Source organism: Harpia harpyja, chromosome 10 (genome assembly GCF_026419915.1).
Source record: "Harpia harpyja isolate bHarHar1 chromosome 10, bHarHar1 primary haplotype, whole genome shotgun sequence".
Taxonomy (NCBI): Eukaryota; Metazoa; Chordata; class Aves; order Accipitriformes; family Accipitridae; genus Harpia; species Harpia harpyja.
The window spans coordinates 37,366,681-37,387,446 of record NC_068949.1 but is presented as its reverse complement, the minus strand read 5'-3'; the positions used below and the strand labels follow the sequence as shown (position 1 = coordinate 37,387,446).

The following is a 20,766-nucleotide window of genomic DNA, read 5'->3' as shown; positions in this document are numbered from 1 at the left end:
GCATTTTAACCAGTACACTGCACTTTCCTCCTCCTCCTCTTCGTTATCCTGGCACAGCTGGATGTGTGGATGTGCAAGGAATGTGAGTAGGGAAGAATTTGGGTTATATGACAGAAAGAAAGCACAAGAAAGCTCAGGGTCAAGGGATGCAGTCTTTTAGACCCACAGGTATGAAGCCAGAGGGAACCGTGGTGGGAAGCATTGCACAAAACTTTGGGAAGGGTTTTCAGATTTTTTGGTACAAGTGTGCTCTGGCATATGGCTGTGGACCACTAGTCTTACCTCATGGCCCTTTTATTTGCAGCATGTGCTGGTTATACGTTAGGCTGATGCAGATTGTGCTTAGTGTGATACTGAGATCCTGCCTGCATATATGTGTGCTGATGACATTCAGCCAAAGGCTTTAATGTGCCTCATGCAGGCCTGAGATCATGAATGGCTTGTATTTGTAGAATTTGGATGAACAAATGGTCTTTTCTTAGCCCAGCCCAGCCTCATTTGCTTTCTATTTTAGGAGATAATGATAATTGCTAGCTTTTCATGTATATACCCAACTGTTTTGCCAGAGTTAAAATCAGGTTTAGTTAAAAGCCATCTCAGCCTAATAAGACAGTACTGGGCTATTAGTTTACTTTGATTGTAGACATTCAACATATCTGTGATAGTAGCAGAATGGAAATAATGATGTTAATTTACTCTTCCAAAATACTTCAAGGAACCCAGAAAGAGTAAGTAAATGTCGTTGTTGCTATAGAATAATAAAAGCATGTTGTCACACATGAGCACAAGAGTAAGTGCGGCAACACCACCTTTGGCTTAGAAAGAAGCAATTAAACAGGTAGAGATACTTCATGGATCCCTACTCCCTCCACGTAACTAGTTTTGGCACCAACAGAGATGAAGATACTGGACTAGGCAGACCTTTTGTGTAAGGCAATTTTTCTATTCTGACTGCTTCAGAAATTCAGTTAGAAGCAAAATTAAGTGCTTTAAAAATCTCTTTCTTGGTTCCATATCTGAAAAATTTCAGCTTCATGGAAGCTTCTTGGATAAAGCTGAAAAAAGGATGGAAAATACAGCAGCTTTTTTTAGGATTAATGCAATAGGGAATAAATCACAGTTTGGCAGGACCCCAGGTCAGGAATGTGGAAGCTGGCACACTACGGAGAAGCAGTAGTGCTAGGAAGCTGAGAAATGGGTGCTGTTTAAAACTGCAGTTCAGCACCCACTGAGACTGGAAGAAAGATCCCATTTGTTGTCACAATCGAAAGGCAAATTGCATGGCTTCAGATTTAGCATAAGAAAACTGATAAGAAATAAGAAAACGGGCTGAAAGGGATCTCAAGAGATGATCTATCCTCCCAAAACCAAAGGCAAGATCAGCATACCAAAGCCATCCTCACAGATGTTTGCTTGTCGTCTCCTCAGCCCCATGCTGGAAATTCCAGAGCCTCCCTTGGTGACCTGTTCCAGCCTTTGCTGTCATTACAGAGTGGCATGGAGCCCTGAGCTGGCACGGAGGAGCCGAGAGATCCATTACATGGTGTCAGTCTTTGTCATTTCATGATTTCAATTTGTAACATTTGTCCTCTAGAGCAAAGTCCTGGTATTAGGACATCTCAGGATTGCTTTTCAAGTCCAAGTCATGTCAGCAGTCTGTGACTTGCATTTTATCACAAGATACCACGGTGCTTAGTCCCCCGTTTTGTTTTTTTTTTTCTTTTAAGGGATTTGAGAAGAAGAACGCTGACAGAAAGAGGGATGTGCTGCAAATAGTGACCTGGATAGCAGGAATGCACAGCATGTATTTGGGGCTTTCTTGGCCCATTATCCGGGAAACAAAAGTCAGGCCCTTTAGTGTCAAAAGGAGTGACTCATTATCAGTTGTGATAAAGAACTTGGACTTGCCCTTTTGCAAGGTGTGATGTTGCCTGGGCTGTAAACCCACGAGGAGTTGAAGGTTTTCAGGCTGTACCTGTTCAGTCGGCTTGAGCAGTGCAGCCAGGATGATCTTTTTCCTGGTGCCTGGGCTTTAGCTGCTGAGATTGCTCTGTTCCTGTTGGTCTCCGTTTGTTGCTATTTGTTGATGTTTCAGGACTGTGGAGAGGATGTTACATTGACCAAAGGAACACCGAGTTTGGGGATAATAAAATACAGAAAATGCTTTGTTCCAGGCTGTCTCCTCTGTGGCTTCCATGTGTGCCTTGGCTGATGGGCATTCCCTTTCTGCTTCACTGGTCTTCCAGGCCTTCCCTTCCCTCAGTCCCTCTGTTCCCTGAGGCTGGGCACAGAAGCTGTAGCACAACCCTTGCAGTTCAGTGCTGTCTGCCGCATCAGTCCCTTCAGATCTTACCATGTGCTGAATTGCCCCTTACCAGGAAATCTCTTTGAGTATTTTATGTTTGAATGGAGAGGAATGGGAGCTTGGGGCTGAGCCAAAGATTTCTTATGTGACATGAGACATTGTGGCATCCTCTGGGACAGAGGGCATTCAGTGCTCCTGGCTTCAGGTTTGCATTCTGCCATCAAAGAGTCTTTCAGAATCACAGCGAAAAGTGAGTGTCGACTACCAAGGTAGTACCAAAATCCCTGAGCTAGAGTCCTTATACCGATTAGAGTCCATGAGAACTACAGTTTACCATACCTGCAGGTGGAAGACAATATGCCCTGCCACGCAGCCTTCACTGCTGTCATACTGCTGTCACCCGTGCCTTGGGCTCTCCCTGAAAAAAGGTCTCTCCCCCTGTTCCTGGCTGAGATGTGCCACCGCCCCTGAGCTGGATGGACACATTGGGCTTTGCTGCCACCCAACGGGGAAGTGCAGCATCCTGATGATGCTCAGGCCTCCTATATTTAGTTTCATGTAAGCAGTCAAGATCTTGCTAAAAGCAAAACTAGAAATAACACTGATTACTTTAGAAGACAGCAACTTTTTGCAGTGATGATTTTTGTAGCTCGTTCCTAAAAAAATCTGAAGTTTGTACAGAGCTTGCCTGGCAGTCTTTGAATCATAAGCAGCATGAAAAACAGAAGAGGTATTTTCCGTTTTCTACTGAGTGTGTCTAGGATGCCGAAGACCAAATCTTTGTACAGGACCTGGGAAGTGTTTGAGGAAAGGAAGATGTACCTTTTTCATTGCTGTGCAATTCTCTCCTTTGGTTATCAAGCGTTGCAGTGGGTGTGTGGTTAATGAGGGTTAATGAACCAAGTAACTGACAACAGATGCATTTGTTTGTTTATTTGCAGATTGTGCTGGCTGTGGAAGAGACATAAAAAATGGACAAGCATTGCTAGCTCTGGATAAGCAGTGGCACCTTGGGTGCTTTAAGTGCAAGGCCTGCGGGAAGGTCCTAACTGGGGAATACATCAGCAAGTAAGTAACCTCTGCATCTCTTCTGCACTCTTGGCATGAGTTCTTGTTGCCAATGAAGAAGAACTTGCAGGAAAGTTCACCTTTCGAAATCCAGTTTTCACCACCTTTCCGTATACACCAAAATCTTTGTTCCCAGTGAGAGCTGAGTTGGGAAAGTAAACTGAAAAGTGCAACTGAAAGGTGGTGTTTACTGATAGTAGTCTGTATTTAATACCAATATGGAAGAGGATATATCTCCAGGTTCCCACAAAGGATTGGGTGAATTCCTGCATGTGTTTTCTGTGTTAGCCACATAAAGCTTTGTGTCATTTTGCCTTCCAATGTGTGATTTTGAGGAAAAAAAGTAGGAACCTGTCCATTGCTTGCCTTTGCTAGAGTAAATGTGATGATGTGATTGACCTGGCACTGTGTTTCTTATCTCCATATAAGAAACTAATGAAGAGGGTTTTGAGCGGAAGGAAGTGTAGAGGAAGAGAATGGGGAAACGTGGTGTAATGATAAAATAGAGGGAATGAAGATACAGTCTCCGTTTCCCCCCTTCAGGTATATAACAAAGAGAAAAAATAGGGTAACAATGTATGTTTCACAAACCTGTCATTAAGGGTTGTATAATATCGAATAAAAAGTAGCATCTGTAATTTCTTAAAAGAAGTTCAGTGCCTGAGAAATACTCCTAAGATGACTAGTGTTTCCACTTTTACTCTATGTTCCTTGTTCATACTAAAACACTATATAACCTTAAGAAAAAAAAAAAGTGACTGCTTATACTCTTGCAGACTACCAAAGAATTTTTTGCTGAAGTGAACAAAAACTACCTGCCTATGATAAAGACTGTGATCTCCTTTCATCCCCATAGACATAGTTTCACTGATTCCCTAGAATTGCACCACCTGTAGGTGTAGAGAGTCTGTTCTAAAGAATGAGATTTACTTCAGTGGTTTGTACTGGATGCCTTTTCCTGATGGGAATTTAAGGAATAATTCTAAGAGGCACTAATGAGAATATGAATTTTTTTCTTCTACTACAAAATATTTCCCTTGAATTCTCTCCCATTTGCCTATTCCTGTGTGTAGGAGTTCCAGACTGAAGACAAGGGAAGAGTGTAAGTCATGCTGTAACCTGTTTATTAAAGGGTGGTTTGTAATTCGTGGATTTTCTTTTTCAGAGATGGTGCTCCTTATTGTGAAAAGGACTATCAAGTTCTTTTTGGAGTCAAATGTGAAGCATGTCACCAGTTCATTACTGGGAAAGTCCTAGAGGTAGGTGTTTTGTAAGCTAGAGTTTAGGAATTGGGCCATGTCCTGTTACGTCCTCATGCAACTGCAGAGAATACAAAAATTCACATAGGAAAGTTTTTTCTGCTGATTTTAGAGTGAAGTTGCTAATTTTCAGAAATACTTTCAGTGTTTTAGCTTTGCAGTCATCAGGAAAACTGTGATAGGGAATTAATTGCCCTATTTTCTATGGATCTGTGGTTTCTATGTTTCTCTTTTAATGGTGATATGCAAAGTCTATTGCACTGCTTATTCTGTGTCAGATGTGATGTATTTATAGAGGTAATCTGAGTATTGGAATCACCTTTGGCAACCATAAGTTTGCCAAAACTAACAACGTGAGATTTCTCTTCTTAAATGAGGCCAGATGATCTGAATGATGCTGAGAAGGTGAGAAGGAGAAATGTGCTGGAGCGGTAAATTATATGTTCAGAAACAAGAAGGCAGAAAACATCTGAACCATCTCTTTTGTTGACTCTTAGTTGGAGTCCTCAGCATTCTCATTGAAACTGACCAAATCTTTATAGAGATGTGTATCTTTTGTTGTCACTACTGATCTCCATCTCCTATGTCTGTTGTGAGTCCCCTTTGAGCTGAAATCCTTGAACTATGCGTGGATCCCTCTGTGTCGTCATTGAAATGTTTAAGGGGCAAAAATGCAGAGGACCTTCCTTGTCACACTGTCATTGAGATATGAGAAGCAAAACTGTTAACTCACTTCCTTGTAGGAAATTCTGTTCAATGGAAAGAACCTAAGCTTTGAGCCCAGGTCTGGAGCTGGGCTGTGTGGCTTGACTCCAGCTTTAGTGATTTTTAATACTCCACTTTTCCTGGGAAAAAAAGCCTTTACATAATAAAGTTTGTGGAAGAAATGGGGAACCACGAAGGACTTCGGTTACAGGTGTATTTTGTGAAGAAGAAACTGGATGTACTGTATGTTTTACAGTGAATAACAGAAAATAAACCTGAAAGTGTTATGGAAATAAAAGTAGCTGGAATTTGCTAGTGAATGTGTATTACAGGTTCTCTTCTTTGTGTCCCATCTGCTACAGATATAAGACTGTGTCAGCAGTCATATGAGAAGTTTCAGGTTTGACATAAAGTGGTAACAGCTTGTGGTTTTAGTTCTGGAGGTTTCTCTGGCTCAGTATTCAGAATATTAACCAGGATGGTAGCCACCAAATGAGGGACTCGGAACGTGTGTGGACACCTGGTGCATTTGTCACTGCATCTACTGGGAGGAAGTACAATTTTTTAATTAGCCAGGCTCTTAGTCTGCTTCCTTTGCAATGTGTATCTAATTCCTTTGGAAACCCACATAGATAATTAGTGAGAACAGTCTGAGTTTTTCCTTGAGGAGGAAGGCTGTGTCCCTGGCTTTAATCTAGTGGTCTGCTACCATCTGCTTACCTATTCCCATCTACTGATGAGTTTTTCAATTTAGTACTATGTATTGGTGGCACCATAGTTGCATTCCAGTGCAGGAAGCACTGGAGGAGAGAAGTAATTGGATTTCTGAGATTGGGAAGCATAAAATAATTCTAAAATTATTTTAGATGCACATGATAGGTGCCCTAACCTACAGGCAATGCAACCTATTCAGAGGCATGGAGATGAAAATTATAAAAAAGAAGGTTATTGGAGTCTGTGGAGAGCTGGGAAGAAATAAGCTATTCTTATTTGGAGCCTTTTGTGTAGTGGATGTGAATATAGCAAGGCTGCACTCATGTTATTCTTCCTAGCATCGGTGAGAAAGAAACCTAGCTTTTTGAGAGGATCATGAGCTGTATCCTTTCAGAACTGAGTAAGTTGAGACTAAGGAAAGATTAGTTCAATTGAACTAGGACTTAGCTGTCCATCATAATCTAAGCTAAAGTTCATGTTATCAGAGACATTGTGTCCTGGGCAGAACCCTGATGCAGTCATTTTGGCCCCAAGGCTGCTTTCTCACTCCATAGTTCTTACTCTTCTGATGGCTATTTATTATCAGAAGAGCAGCAACATTTTGCTGAAGCAATGAAACATGTCCATCCTCTTGCAAGGATCCACCTCTTCTAAGAGTCAAAATCAGGTATAAAAGATAAAGATTTTTCCATTTGACCTAGCCCCTGCAGAATCAGAATATGCTGAGGAATTAGAAACAGACCCTATGAATGATCTTATCAATATATGGAAATATTAAGCATGCTAAGTTCTGGGTAAGACTAGAAATTTTGCTTGAATATTTGTGGCTCTCACTGATAATCAGAGGCACAACCCATAATAATACAGTAGAGGGCAGCAGTAGTTCTCAATATGTAACTAAGACCAAACTCCTCTAAAGCCTGTAGAAGTTGAATTACTCATACAGTGCAACTCTTGAAGACTGACTGCTATCTGAAAGGTGTAGATTGGATAAGTCCTTAGAAACTTTCACCGAAAAAATAAGTACTGTGTAGTCAGGGAAGCCGTTCAAACATTGGCTTAACTGCATTACAGTATGTATTAGCAGCCTGGATAGTCTATGAATAGAGTTCTCCAGGTATCATCTGGGAATGCAGATGCAGGAGAGACATTCAAGCACTTTCTGTAATTAAGTGGTGCTTGAAAAGGTTAGAAGATAGAGGTGAGCAGCTAACATTCAATAATCAGAGCAATTTATCAGAACTGTGGGCTCATCCTAGAAACCTTTTACATTGTCAGAGATGCACAGTTCCAAAGGGGCAGCACTAATGCCTCTAAATTAGACTAAAGGAACTAATAAGTCAAAACTTAGGATGAGAAAATCATGTGTCAGCATGTGTGTCCCCTTTGAGCAGAAAAGGTAGTCTAAAGGATGGGGTCAGAGCATGACATAAATCCTCTGGTAATAATGGAGGTGAGAGATTGGAAGCAGCCACAGGGCCATGGAAGATAATTCATAAAGCAGGATGCCACAGTTCAGGGAGGGCTGCAGACCTATTTGAGGCAGGACAATTAACAATCTCCTTATCTTGTACAGGAAATCACCCACAACCTTCCAGTACACCTGAAGTTTTAATTTAGATGAAGCTTGAAATTCTCACAGGAGGATTACTGTCTTCTGTTTTTGTTTTCTTTGGCAACATTTCTTTGGAAAATTTGGGTATTTTTGATGATCTGTTTCATGTGGGTCATCTCTTGTCCTGCTGCCTCTCTTGGGAAGGAAACTACATTCTTGGTGTGAAGCAGCACAATTATAGGAACTGTCTAGGTAGACGTTATGGCATCACTGACTAGCCCAAGTTATCCTTACTGACAACCAGTGGAAGAGAAAACAAAACACTTTGTACTTTGCCTTTGTTAATAAAAATGGTAGTAGTAAATTCACTGATCAGTATCTTTCATTTTATTTGTCAATAAAATAATTTGTTATGTCAGGAGCAAAGTGTACTATTTCATCATCTTCATCCAAAGAAATGATTAAAAGAGATTGGAGGGAAGTATATAGTACATTGTATACAAACACTTTCTTCTAATGGATCAGAAGCGATGAGCAGCATGCCATTGTAGTGCTGCTTTATTTTCTGCTTATTGTTATTACATCTGGGACAGTCTAAAGAAAAACTGAAAAACTGAAGGGAAATGAAAGCATGAAAGTTAGCTTTGGGTTCACAGAGGCTGGTGGTATCTATTTTTCCAATAAAAGATAATTTTTTTTATTTAAAGAGAAAGTGAGATTCTTTGCAACATTGCAGGCTTTCAGCTCCTGCTCACGTTTATCCCTCAGTATGGCTTAGCACCTCTGAAAAATCAGGTTTTCAGTCTTCTGCAGTGAGCAGCCAGCAAGAGAGACAACCACTCCTGATGTGGACCTGAGTCTTCATCTCAGAAGCAGCTATGCTGTGCCCCTGGTAGGCACCCTCAGCAAAGCCTGTCAGAAAGGCCAAGGTTTGAGTTCAAACCTTTGAGATTCAAGCCTTGAGAGGATGGACTCCCTCCAACCATTCTGTAGAGGTGATCCCTCCCCTTTGCTCAGTTAGGAAATGCATTACTCAAAAAACAGTACTCATTTTGCTAATATCCACATATCATGGAAGAATGCTCTTTTTTCTAGGCCATAGATCTAATAACTTTCAGTAGCCCTGAAAATATGGAAGAAAAATACCATGTGCATTTAAGTCAGTTCAAATATTTCTCGTGTATTATTTGACACAGAACTTTGTGACAAATAGTCACAGATGATAGATGAGTGCATGCTAACACAATAAATGTGGTATTATGCAATATGAAATAGATACTGCAACTTTCTTGAGGATACCAGATACTTTAATACTCGAGTATTTCAGGAAATGTTGTCAAGGCAACAGAGATCAGTGTTCTTCCTTGGGTTTCTCCAGCATATAGGAATCTTTATTTATGAAAAATTACCCATTTCCCATTAACTCTGGTGAAAAACATTTTTTATCGGGAAATAATGGCATAGTGAGAGTGAGGACTTTTACATAGACTTTCCACTAGGCTATTGTTTTCATAGCTTCAAGGCTTGCCTATTGAAAGATGCCCATCTGATCCTAATCCTGCAAGTTTCTGTGTAGACATGTGTAACTCCACAAATCTAAGTAAACTTCAGCACATATTTAGCTATTTGAAAGATGCTGGCCTAAATAATTTTTGTCTAATGTGGTTATCATACACAATATAACTATTCCTCCAAGGCTTAATTCAAAATACGTTAAATCAATGAGAAGCTTTCCATTGACTTCAGAGAATGGTGGCTCGTGCCTACATCCATGTATTTCGTCTTTGCTTATCTAAAGTGGTTTACAAAACTTCTATTAGTATTCTTTTAGTTCTGCAGAAAGAAGACATCAGGGTAGAAACAGGTGGATATTTTGCATGAAATCATACAGAAAGCCTGAGAATAAGATTTAGGTCTTAATGATTTTCACTTTTTTTGGCTGTTACTGATCTGAACAGGATTTGATCTCATGACCTAGAGATAGAGGTGTATATATCTGTTATCAAATCCCTCAACCATCTTGCTACTCTACCCATTTATTTTTATAATACTATTTGCTTAATATTCATTTGCAAATAAAAAGCCATTGTGTGGTTTCTCCTGACTGTGCATAGCTCAAGTTCCTGTTCTAATGGGCTGCTGCCTGCCCTGTGTTTGTTTCCTGTGCACTGTTGAAACTTGCACCCCACCTTGTAAGCAGTGGCATAACGCCATTTTAACAGATGGACTGAAAAGAGAAATGCCAAAGCACCAGAAGGCTCCCTTGACTTCAGCCTGCAAGGTCAAGTTCTAAATGTGTTTTTGATATTGTAATTTATGCTGAGCTTCCCCTGATTTTAAAGAGGAGTAGTAATTTAAGATGTGGTATCTAATGTGAAGGAGATTTAGTACTTGTAGATACTGTTACTGTAATGTGCCAGCATTTTAAGGTGTCTCATCTGTGCTGCAACTAACTCTGAAAGATTTCAATTTTGAGACACCTTGACTTCTGAAGTTAGAAATAAATAACAATAATGGGGGGGGGGGGGGGGGGACAGACAGGGATGACATGACCAAACAAACAGTAAAAGCTGCTATGGTTGTGTAAAGAAACTGTATCCATATTTAAGAGGCAAAGAATGTGAGCCAGAAGAGCCTGTAAGTTTCTTCAGGTATTGTTTTCAGAGCTAGATTTAGAAACCTGTGCTGTCAGGGGTTCAGAGAAGTTTCTGCTGATTCTGTACATGTAAATGAGTCTGTTCTAAATAAATAAATAACAAATAGATGACAGAACATTGCTGGTTCCCATACTGTAAATGATTTATTCGAACAATGCCTGTTTATGTTGTTCAAGGATATGCCTTCTGCCAACACTTACCCATGCAAGCAACTTTGCTCATGTGAGTATTAGTATTCGGATGCTTCAGTTGATTGACTTTCAGGGAAGCTCAGTAGCCTACACGTTTAAGTAATTTATTTTAAGGAGATTTAGGCTCATAGCTTACATGAAAACATCACCCTTCTCTGCAAAGATCCATGCAGTACAGAGTTTAGTTAGGTACTTCAGTACATTCATGCGTCTGGTCCTGTGTTTTAGTAACAGTACGCTTTCTAGATTGAGGAACCATGTAGAGAATCTCTTAAAACAAACAGAGATTTCTTTCAATTCCATTCAGAAATGTTAAATGAAAGGCTAACACATATTCTTCTGCTGAACAAAATACTTAGCAAGGCTGTTTTCATAGTAGTTATGCAGGAAGTATCACAAAATGTGTCATTTACTGGATTTTAATGATGGAGCCTGTACTGGTAGTACAGGTTGAGGTGATGTAAAAATTCAAACACTTTTATAAATGAAGAAGTTGAGCTGAACAAAGACTGATGATATGATGGATCCAAATGGGTTTGGTTTTGGTAGTATGTTAAAGTTGTGGTAAAATAATATCCCTGAAGAATGTATTACCATTTTGTTTTCATAGCACTAGGCATCTGCTGGTTTGGGTGTCTCACAGGCTTGGGAGAGTCTTTGCTCTCAACCATTGTCATCTTCACACACCATAAAAATGCAGGGGAAAAGGCTACGGAGCAAATGAGAAGAAGCAGTGGAGTTTAGTGCATGCTTTGTTAGTTCTGTGATTTGCTTTGTTTGTGTTTAATTTTACTGCTGTTACAATAAATGAGAAAAATGAACATGTTGTTTGAATGTCCCAGGTAAGTGATAAGAAAAAGCAGAAGCACATGATGTGATTGTTTGCCCTCTTAGTCAGACAGATATATACAGCCAGACCACAGCACCTTTTGCATTATGGAAAATACCTGTTGAGAGATCAGATAGGGCCAGTGCACAGGGCCCACTGTAAATTCATGAAATGTTCATAGAGTGTGTCTGAAGCGTGATCTCACCCAAAATGTGCAAATAGGAGAAAGGGATACATGTACCAGTGTGGGAAGTGGCTCCAGCACTCTGCCTGCATTAATCTGAATTGGACTAGAATACAATCTCAGTGTAACTAAGTGCTTCTGACAAAACTAGACTAACACCCAGGAGGCTGTATAAATTCTTCAGAAGCCATGGAAGTAATAACTTCCAGAGAAAGAGAGCACTAATTTCATACTCAGGAGACACCTCTCCCCAAGGGAAAAATGTTCTGAGTTGTATCAATGTCAAATAGTGACACACAAGTGATGAGAAATGGTCCTGCCCCTGCCTGGGCCGGTATTCATCTCCCTTTTCCTTTTTCAGAATGGGTTGGCCGAGTTACTGCTGGAGTTGGTGTAATGTGCAGGGAGGATTATTTGCTTGGTTTGGTGGGTGTGTGCAGGAGAGTGCGTGAGTGCGAGCAGAGGAGGAGTGAGACTCAGGGCTGGGTGCAGTTACAGGCACTTCACTGTGGGCTGGTTCAGTGAGAACACAAGCGGTCTGCACATCACTTCTGGTAGTGCTCCAAATTTGAACAGAGGTGGAGGGAGTCTGCCCACCGGGCTGAGGAGGGAATGGACTTAGACTGAAGAATTATTATCAGAAGGTAAACCCTTTCCTGTGAAACTAGATCTGAACTGGAAGGAGTCATGGCTTTCTTTTGGGGGGGAGAGGGGAGGTGCAACTTTGTGATGTAACTGAATAGCTTGCCAGTGGTATCATAATAGGGTACTTGTACTTTTGTTCCTGTGCACCAGAAGGATTTTTTTAAAAGGCTGTGTGTAATTCTGTGGTTTAGATAAAGGGAGTACAGCTAACATGTTTCTAAACTGCCAGGAAGAGAGGAGAATGGCACAGAGCTTGGGCTGTTTCTGATTGCAACTGATTGCTGGTGTATGGAGGAACAATACAATTCTTCATCTCAAATAATTCTAGATATAGTTTTGTTCTCTTTTGATCACTTCTGGACATTTGTCACATAGAAGTAAGGTTAGAGTTTGTTTCCAGTTTCTCTGCCTTTTTGCTGAGAAACATGCTTTATCAGTTATGTAGAAAGCTGATTTTTTTTTCCTCCTCATGAGGGGTTTGTTTGCATAAAAATGGGGAAATGAAAAGTTTAATAATAACTCAGGATATGGGTAAATGGTTCAGACAGATTGTCTATGTAGCTGAGTAGCAGCATAGATTTAACTTAATTTAGACTACTCTTCCCTGATGAAAAATATGCTAGTGTAATTGCCTGGAACACCACACCTTACACAGGGTCAAAAATCTAGAATAGATATATTTCCAGAAAAATAACATACATTGCTTCATGTAAAAATCTTTCTAACAGGATTTTGGTGATTGCACACCCCACCCCACCCCCCCACCCCCCGCCCAAAGATTGAATTTGGCAAGAGGGATATCTGTAGTTGGGAAAGACTTGACATATAAAGATGACAAAAGAGTATCTGAAGTTGACAGAGCCCTAACAGAAGTTCAGTTGCTATGGCAGCATAATCACAAGGCATTAACTTCTCAGCAGTGGTTTGGAAACCATCCTTCAGTCAATTTGAACATCAATAGGAAGGGAAGGAATGTTAAGAGGATGTAGGGATGGTGAATAAAAAAAGCAAGTTGTAACAAGTAATTTAAAAAATAACCAATTAAAGCTTCCTTATTGCCACAAAGGGATTTGCGAAATCTTGCAGGCGCTTGTAAGAATATGGCTTATCTGTATAAATTGCTTTTGTGAGTACGGTGCTGCTGATTAGGATCTATATTTCCTAGCACAGCATCTTTAGCTTGTACCTTTTTGATTTAGTTAAATATTCTCTAGTGTGTTTCTTGCACTAAGTATTACTGAAAAACTTTAGCAGGCTGATCAAAATACTTTAAAATGACATTTCAGTAGAGTCATTTATATTAGTATAAAGTTTCTTGCCACCAACAGCAGCCCTTGTGATATATAGCTATTGCATGTATGCCAGTAACACACAACAGATACTTAAGTAGCTTTTTCATGTCTTAGAGGTGCATGTAACACATACCAGTTTTTAGTAGAGGAGTACCTTACCTGCATGACTTTATTGTTACATAGCTGTATTAAGAACTCAGTTGCATGGTTGTCACTGCCAAACACGTCTTGTTCTCTTCTTGGAACAGTCTGCTTTAGGGGAAACATAATACTCTCTTTATTTTGTAGCTCCCATTGCTACTTCTGTTCATCTTTTAAACCTTTGCATTGTGCTAGTGCTACCTGCCACAATCCCTCACAACAGCAATATAAAATTAATAATGATCCCTGCACCAAAGTACTTACACTGAAAATAAAAGTTCCTCAGTGTCAAAGTCTCACTGTCAATTGGGATGTAGTGATAGGGGAATGTGAGAGTGCACTCTGTAGCAATATGGAATTATTTCAGCCAGTTATTTTTTGTTTCTCCCAGACCGAGATCACAATGAAAAATGGATTAAGTTGTGAAATACTTTTTACAGATTGTGATCTTTTATTTTTAAGTCCTGCTTTAAGTTCTCCTATCAGTGGAAAGTTTGCCACTGACTTCTAGAAGAGCAGGATAGGACTTAGACCTGTCACCCGTAAAAAGTAATTGTTGGGAAGAATGCAGCAATAACATGTTTGAAACTTGAGAAGTGGAGAAGAGCCTGTTGGGGCAAGTCTATAGCTGTCACCTGTTTGTAAGAGGCTCCATCCAGGTATTGTGCTCAGGACTCAGTTCCCTCTCTCTTTTGTCTGCTTTGTCAGGGTGCTTTTGTGGGACGGGAGGGAAGGAAAGAAAAAGCAAAACCAAAAGATATGTCTGGAATCTTTAGGGACTTTGAAGTCCACAGAATTAACACGTGTGTTTACTGAGCAGGTGCTTTACAGATGAAGAAATGATACACATGGGTATTTTGTGGGTGATTAAATGTTTGAAATGACCACCTGGAGCACAAAAGGGGTAGATTTTAATTACATGCTCATGCTACATTAGAAGATCATACAGATCTAATAGTTCTTTGGACAGATATCTGGGATGTATGGCATTTATTACAAGCCTTTTTCTTTGTAAGAGGTAAAAATAGCACACAGCAAGAGATGCACCTTTTCATCACCAGCAACAGAGATAGTCTGGTGTTTCAACTGTCTGTGAAACTAGCTTGGGATGTTTTGTGGTTTGCAGAGGTCTCTGAAATAAGCATCATAAATCATGTGAGTATGAGTTAAAATGTTAAGAAATTGACTTTTACATGTAGGATTTGGAGAGAGAGATTAGTTATGCATATAGATGGATCTGCTGTTGCTTTCAATTCTGTAACATAGTTGCATGTTGGCTGGAAAATGTTTTCTCTTAGCAATGAGGAGAGTAACAACGGAGGCAGTAAAAAACTTTAAGCAGACTTAGCAGTACCCTTGAACTACTGCTGTTGAGGCAACAATTGTGGAGACCCTGTACTCGGTTGAAAACTGAATGGTAGCAAATGATGTTAGGTATCCCTTTCTGCTTTATGTCCATGATCTCTTTGCTGTTCATCACCATAGTAATATGTTGTATCATGGTTATTTTGTTGGAATAGTTTTCCCTTGGTAACTAGAAATCTTGATTTTATACACAGCTGAAGAAAACAAGGTAGGGAGTAAAATCCACGTGTCTTGGCTCTGACAAACATACTCTAATGGGATGTTTATGCTAGCTAGGATTCAAAAGTATGCTTGCATAGTTTTGCATCTCTAATTGGAAGTCACATGTATCAGCAGTGAGAAAACTGACAAATAGGATAAAAAAATGGACTTCTGCCAAAAATAAAAGGCTCTGCTTTTAGCAGAGTACATGTTGGTGGTCTGACATTTATTCAAAGTTACTCTATTTGAAAAAGAGACAACTATTTCTCTGCACTATCTATCCACTGGTTACCTTGAAGTCCTTTGATATTTCCATTCTAAATTTAATGTAATATAAACATTTTGGCCAGAATTACAAAACAAGGATTCCTGAAAAATGCCTGGATGTAGTTAAATCCAGGCTCATAATTATATATGGGTGACTATGGAGTTAAGAGCAATGTGATTGGGAAGAAAAATATTTGAAGAAAATCTGTCCCTTTCCTAAATTGTCATCTGTGGCTTGTTGTGACCTCTTGCTGGAAGAGATTTCCAAAGGTAGCAGGTAGCATTGCAGTTAATCAAGGATAAACCCCGTTCTTTAGGCTTTTTAAAGCATGACAGTGACTTTTAGAATCAGTTTGCTACAAGAGCGGGCTCTAGTCACTAAAAGAAAAAATATTCCCTGTTTTCCTGTTAGAACAATCTGTGAGTCTACCAGGTACAAATTATCATAAATTGAGTGCTTCATGTCTACTTTGTTTCTTACAGGCTACCTTTGTTTTATATTCTCTGGTTATTTTCTATGGATGTACTGCGTCTGACCTCATGCTTAGTTTCTTTCCCCCCTCCTTTGGCCTTTGCAACTTGAACTGTTGTTCTTGGGGCACTCCCTCTGAACTGAATGCAGACATCAGAATGGAGACCAGAGTTTGCTAAATTGCATGCCAAAGGTTGCGTGGTTCCTGAAACAGCCTTCTGACAGAAAACTGGAAAGACAGTTTTGTGTTAGATGAACAAGAAAATAGGCTACAGTTATTTGGATCCAGTGGTGTGCTACACAGAGGTCCAGCAGGGCTGGGAGCCTGAGAATTTGAGTTCTTTGCTTGGCTCTGCTGCAAGCATTAATTTTGATCCAAGGTGAGTTGCTTAACCTCCCAAGCTCTCACTTGCTTCATCAGTTAGAAAGTGGTTTGCCCTTGCCTACTGAATAGGTTAACATGAGTTTTGCCTAGTGCTACAGTGACCTGTTTTCTCAACCTTCCCCATGCTACAGAGCCCTGTCACAGTGCTGGACGTTCTGGGTCAGTAGCAATTCTGGTGCTGGTGCAGCACACCCTACACCAGAACTTCTCCTGGCGCTTCACTTGAACTCTCTGAACTACAAGCCACATCAACAAAGGCTCCCTTCCAGCAGCAAAGCGCCTGCTATACCAAGAGTTTTGCTGCTTAGCCAGGACAGGTCTCAGTGAACTGCTTTAACTCTACTGGAAATTTTTCCAGCGTAACCTTAGACTCTGACTCTAATTATTCTGCTGTTTTGGTCCAGACCTGCGCTCCCTAGGAGCAGCCTGATGCATGTATAAAAGCTTCTCTCTATGTAAAGCCCATTGGAATGGATTTTAAGGTCAGAGGAACTGCTAAAATCATCTTGCTTGACCTTATCTTTTCAAAATCATAGAGCTGTTCCCTAGAAACCAAATGAAAGCTTATCCCTTGGGAAATTATCTTGCCTTGTCCTGAAGACTGCAGAGTGATTTTAAGGCCAAAAATTTTCTCTCTTGCTGCTTAAATTACCTTTACTTTTTAGAAACTTCACCTTATTTTGAGGTTAAATTTGTCTAACTTCAGCTTTTTGATGTTGTCATAGTTTTTTCAATGGGATTGGAAAGCTCATGCTCTTTCCTGCTATTATCTACTTTCTTTGCTTTTAATCACCTGTCTGTTGTGATCTAGCCACCTCTGAAGCCTCTCACTGAATAAGGGTTTGACTCTGAGTCCTTCAGGTTCACAGCTGAAGACTCACATTGTTTTGATGGTTCTCCACCTAACTCTATTCTGTAAATCCACATGTATGCACTCATCAGTGTTATAATGGTGATGTTGCAGTATCTGTAGTCAAAAGCAAAACCTTTTTTCTGCTCTTCCTTTATATTCTGTGTATACATTAAATGATCAGAAGAGCCAGCCCTTTCAGGTACTCTGAGAGCATTTTCTGGGAGATTATTAATGATGTTGATTCTGTGATTCTATGTTCTCAAACCACCTGCCTCAGTTGCTGTTGCCCACATGGCCCTCAGTCTCACAGGGCCCCAGTTTCTTGATTTGCAGGCATATTACGTTAGACTGTTAAAACATACTTGTTGGGTTTACATAGCTTAAACAAGCATTGTCTTTGATTCATCAGCAGATTTCCCAGGAAAGGTTTTATATTCTTGTCTTGGCCAGTAGTAGAAGTACCTCATGCTGTGGGTAGAAGGAAGTAATCTCTGAGGTATCTGGCTCACCAGAGCCTCCCCTGCTAACACATCCATCTGTCAGAGAACTGCCTAGCTATAGTTTTCTGAAGACTCTTAAGTACAAATTATTCAAGTCTCCCAATATGTAAATGTTGACTCATGGCAAACACTATTTAAATAAATCTTGCTCAATAAACAGTATCAAACAGGAAAAATATGTCTTTCGGCATCGTCAAATGCAGACCAGAAGGATACACCTCCTGAATACTCCTGCCTTTTCTGTGTTCTCTTTCATCATTTTTCATCTACTGCTCACAAGACATCTTTGCCTGATCTGTGATTTTTATTTTTTTTTTTCCCCATCATGCTTTAATAAAGACTCTTATTGTCTTTAAACATGTAGCCCATAGTTATTTCTTTGGTGACTTTAGCCTTCTTATTGGTTATCTTTATTTCTAACTTAATGACTTAGTCATTGCCTTTTTTTTTTTTTATGTTAATAGTATCTCAGTTCTTACAATTTTTCTGTGCATCAAGCATATGGACCATGATAACTTTTTTGTTTGTATTTTAGAATACAGGAGTCAGGATGTTCAGTAGGATGTCTTAAAAATTCCTGGGTTTATCCTTTTATGGTTACTTTAAGATCTAGGAAGATGTATGTTCCTTTAAAATTCCACATACACATATATATGTATATGTATGCACATATAACACTGCTCTTTATTTGTCTGTCTACAAATGCAATCAAATCATGATCAGAATGGAGATAACTGCTAATTTTTGGAATTGCAAATAACCTTTTTATGTTAGGATGATATCTAGTATTTATGACCTGCTGTCAGGTGCAAGGCTTTCTGATTTATGAAATAATTCTGTTGGGGTTTTTTTATGATACAAAGGAGATACGCTACTGACTTCTCTAGCTAAATTTCAGCAGGTTGAAGTCAGCTGTAGTTCTAGTGACTGAGACAGTTGTTTCTTATTAAATAAACTAGTAATATCTCAGTCTTCCAAGATACTTCCCATTGTTTTGGAGATATCATTGCAGCACTGCAAATACAGCTTCAGTTAACGTGATCTGCTAATGCATATACATCAAGCTCTGTTATTCGAAGTTCAGCCAGAGGGACAAGTCAAGGAACTAACAGTCACTTCATGCAGAGTGTTAAAAGGAGAAATGTGGTTGTGTTTCACTCTTGAACTCACATATTCCTGATAACTCAGTGGTCCTGTTATCACCTAATGAAAGAGAACATGAAGATGACTTGGAAAGTGGAATATTCCTGGTGTTACGGAAGATTGCATATCGTATGCATCCGGTACATAATCCATTCACAAGATTCCATGCTGTCCCTTGACCTGTGCCATGTAACTAACACTCAGCAGCAAACCAAGCTAAGGGCTTTACTTTGCTTTCAGCAGGCTAGAGGCTGTAGCTGGAAAGGCTATCTCGCCTTGCTGCAGGGAGACCGATCACTCAACTGTACAGCTCAGCAGACCTACACAACACTCTCAGTAGTCAGTAGAGGTGTTTTGCTGGCTGGTCGAGGCAAAGTTATAGTTATGCCAGTATTAGGCTGTTTGAAAAGGCCCTTGGCACCATGGTGAAGTTACTGTAAAGTAGCTTTGCTGGTTGATTCTGGTTCCAAACTAATCCAGCAGTATGAATGTGGCTGTATTCAGGTCCTTTAGGTGAAGTATCTTTTCATGTCAAAAATCCATGCTGGACAAAATGCATACAAGATAAAGGAATGTTTAGTTCTCTAATACTTTGTGAAGCCTAAAGATTACAGAAGATGTAGAAAGTCCACACCTGTACTTATAAACTGGACCTGTTCCAGCATTGTTAAGAAATAGAGGAGGGATTTGTATGAGGCCTTGCCAAATACTTGCTGTTGAGAAGTTCAAAATTAAAAAAAATAATCTGTGCAATACACATGGTTTAAAAGAAAATTAAATGCCGGATGCTGGATTTTGCTCTCATACGCACCTAAATAAGGATAATGAAGGCAGTGAATTCAGATTTGTATTGTAATTAGATTAGAATGAAACTTAATAAATTCTAGTACATATATTTCCTCTGGATTGTTTCTGATTAACTACATGTTCAGTCACTGGAATTAGGTTTCTCTGTGCATAAATGTAACCCAGGATCCTAACAGAGATGTTGCTGAAATCCTGGCAATAGGCAATAAAGCTGTGTTTGCTGTTCCTTTGCTCCTCTCTACTGACCACAGTATTCTAACCAGCCACTTTGCACTACTGTGGGTACATTTCTTAGTTGAGTGGAATTACCTTCTCTGTACTGACCTCCTGCTGTTAACTGTGTAGCTAATGTAAGTTCTTAACGTTGGTCCTGTGTGTAGCAATAGGTGGATTTGCCCCATGAAGACAGAATGAATAGCTCCCATAAAGACCGTAGTTGGTAGTTAAGAATTTCACCTGTGTGTGCAACTTGCTCAACATTGGATGTTGCAGGAAAGTAAGAACTCAAAGCAGAGCTGACAGTGCAGTGAAAAGTAACTGCTAGGATCTTACTAAAGTAAGTCCAGTTGATTCTCAGCTGCCGAGAACTGTTTCTTCATGCCAGCAGAGCAGTTGCATAGCTGGGAATTTAGCCTGAATCGTTACTTGCATCTTTGCTATAAGGAAAAATTATATTCCAAGCAGCTAATAGTTGCATTGCTATTAACAGCAACTAATGGGTACAACAATAGTGTATGCAAATGGAATTAACACTATGTAAGTTACAAAGTTTATTACAGTCCACCTCTTAAGGAATATACTAGCATGACATTGACAGTCACTGTTGAAATGCTGGGAAGTATTTTTGTATAAAAATCAGAAACTGGACATGAATTAACAGTGCAGGTGTTCATAGCAACAGGACAGCTGCAGTTTTGGCTTACCCTAGGCAGCACAGCAATCAATGGAAGACTCTGAGGGTCTTCCATGTCTCGCATGCACGTTGTCATTCAGATTTACAGTCACGGCCTCACGCTCCATTTCCCACTTTCCCCCAGTCTTGTGTCTTGTGTCTTGCAGCCCCATCAGCCTGGGAACTGCCAGTGTGAGCTCTGCTTCCCGCTGCTCCGTCCTGTCTCAGGTTGAACAGAGGCAGAGACTGTGCTGAGAGCTGTTGCTATTGAGATGTTGTGACAGTAGTGCTAAAAACAGCTTTAGAAGGTCCTAGTTTTAAAGATACATATCAAAC

General features: G+C 39.9%; 1 protein-coding gene across 9 annotated transcripts in view; it reads left to right on the top strand.

The window, feature by feature from the left end:
* ABLIM1 (actin binding LIM protein 1) overlaps positions 1 to 20,766 on the top strand; it is a 147,995-nt gene that overhangs the window by 62,863 nt on the left and 64,366 nt on the right. For all 9 annotated transcript variants that reach the window (XM_052798385.1, XM_052798384.1, XM_052798386.1 and 6 more), the window contains exons 5-6: positions 3,247 to 3,373; positions 4,539 to 4,632. In XM_052798385.1, coding sequence (XP_052654345.1) covers positions 3,247 to 3,373; positions 4,539 to 4,632 — 221 coding nt within the window. The remainder of the gene's footprint in view (positions 1 to 3,246; positions 3,374 to 4,538; positions 4,633 to 20,766) is intronic.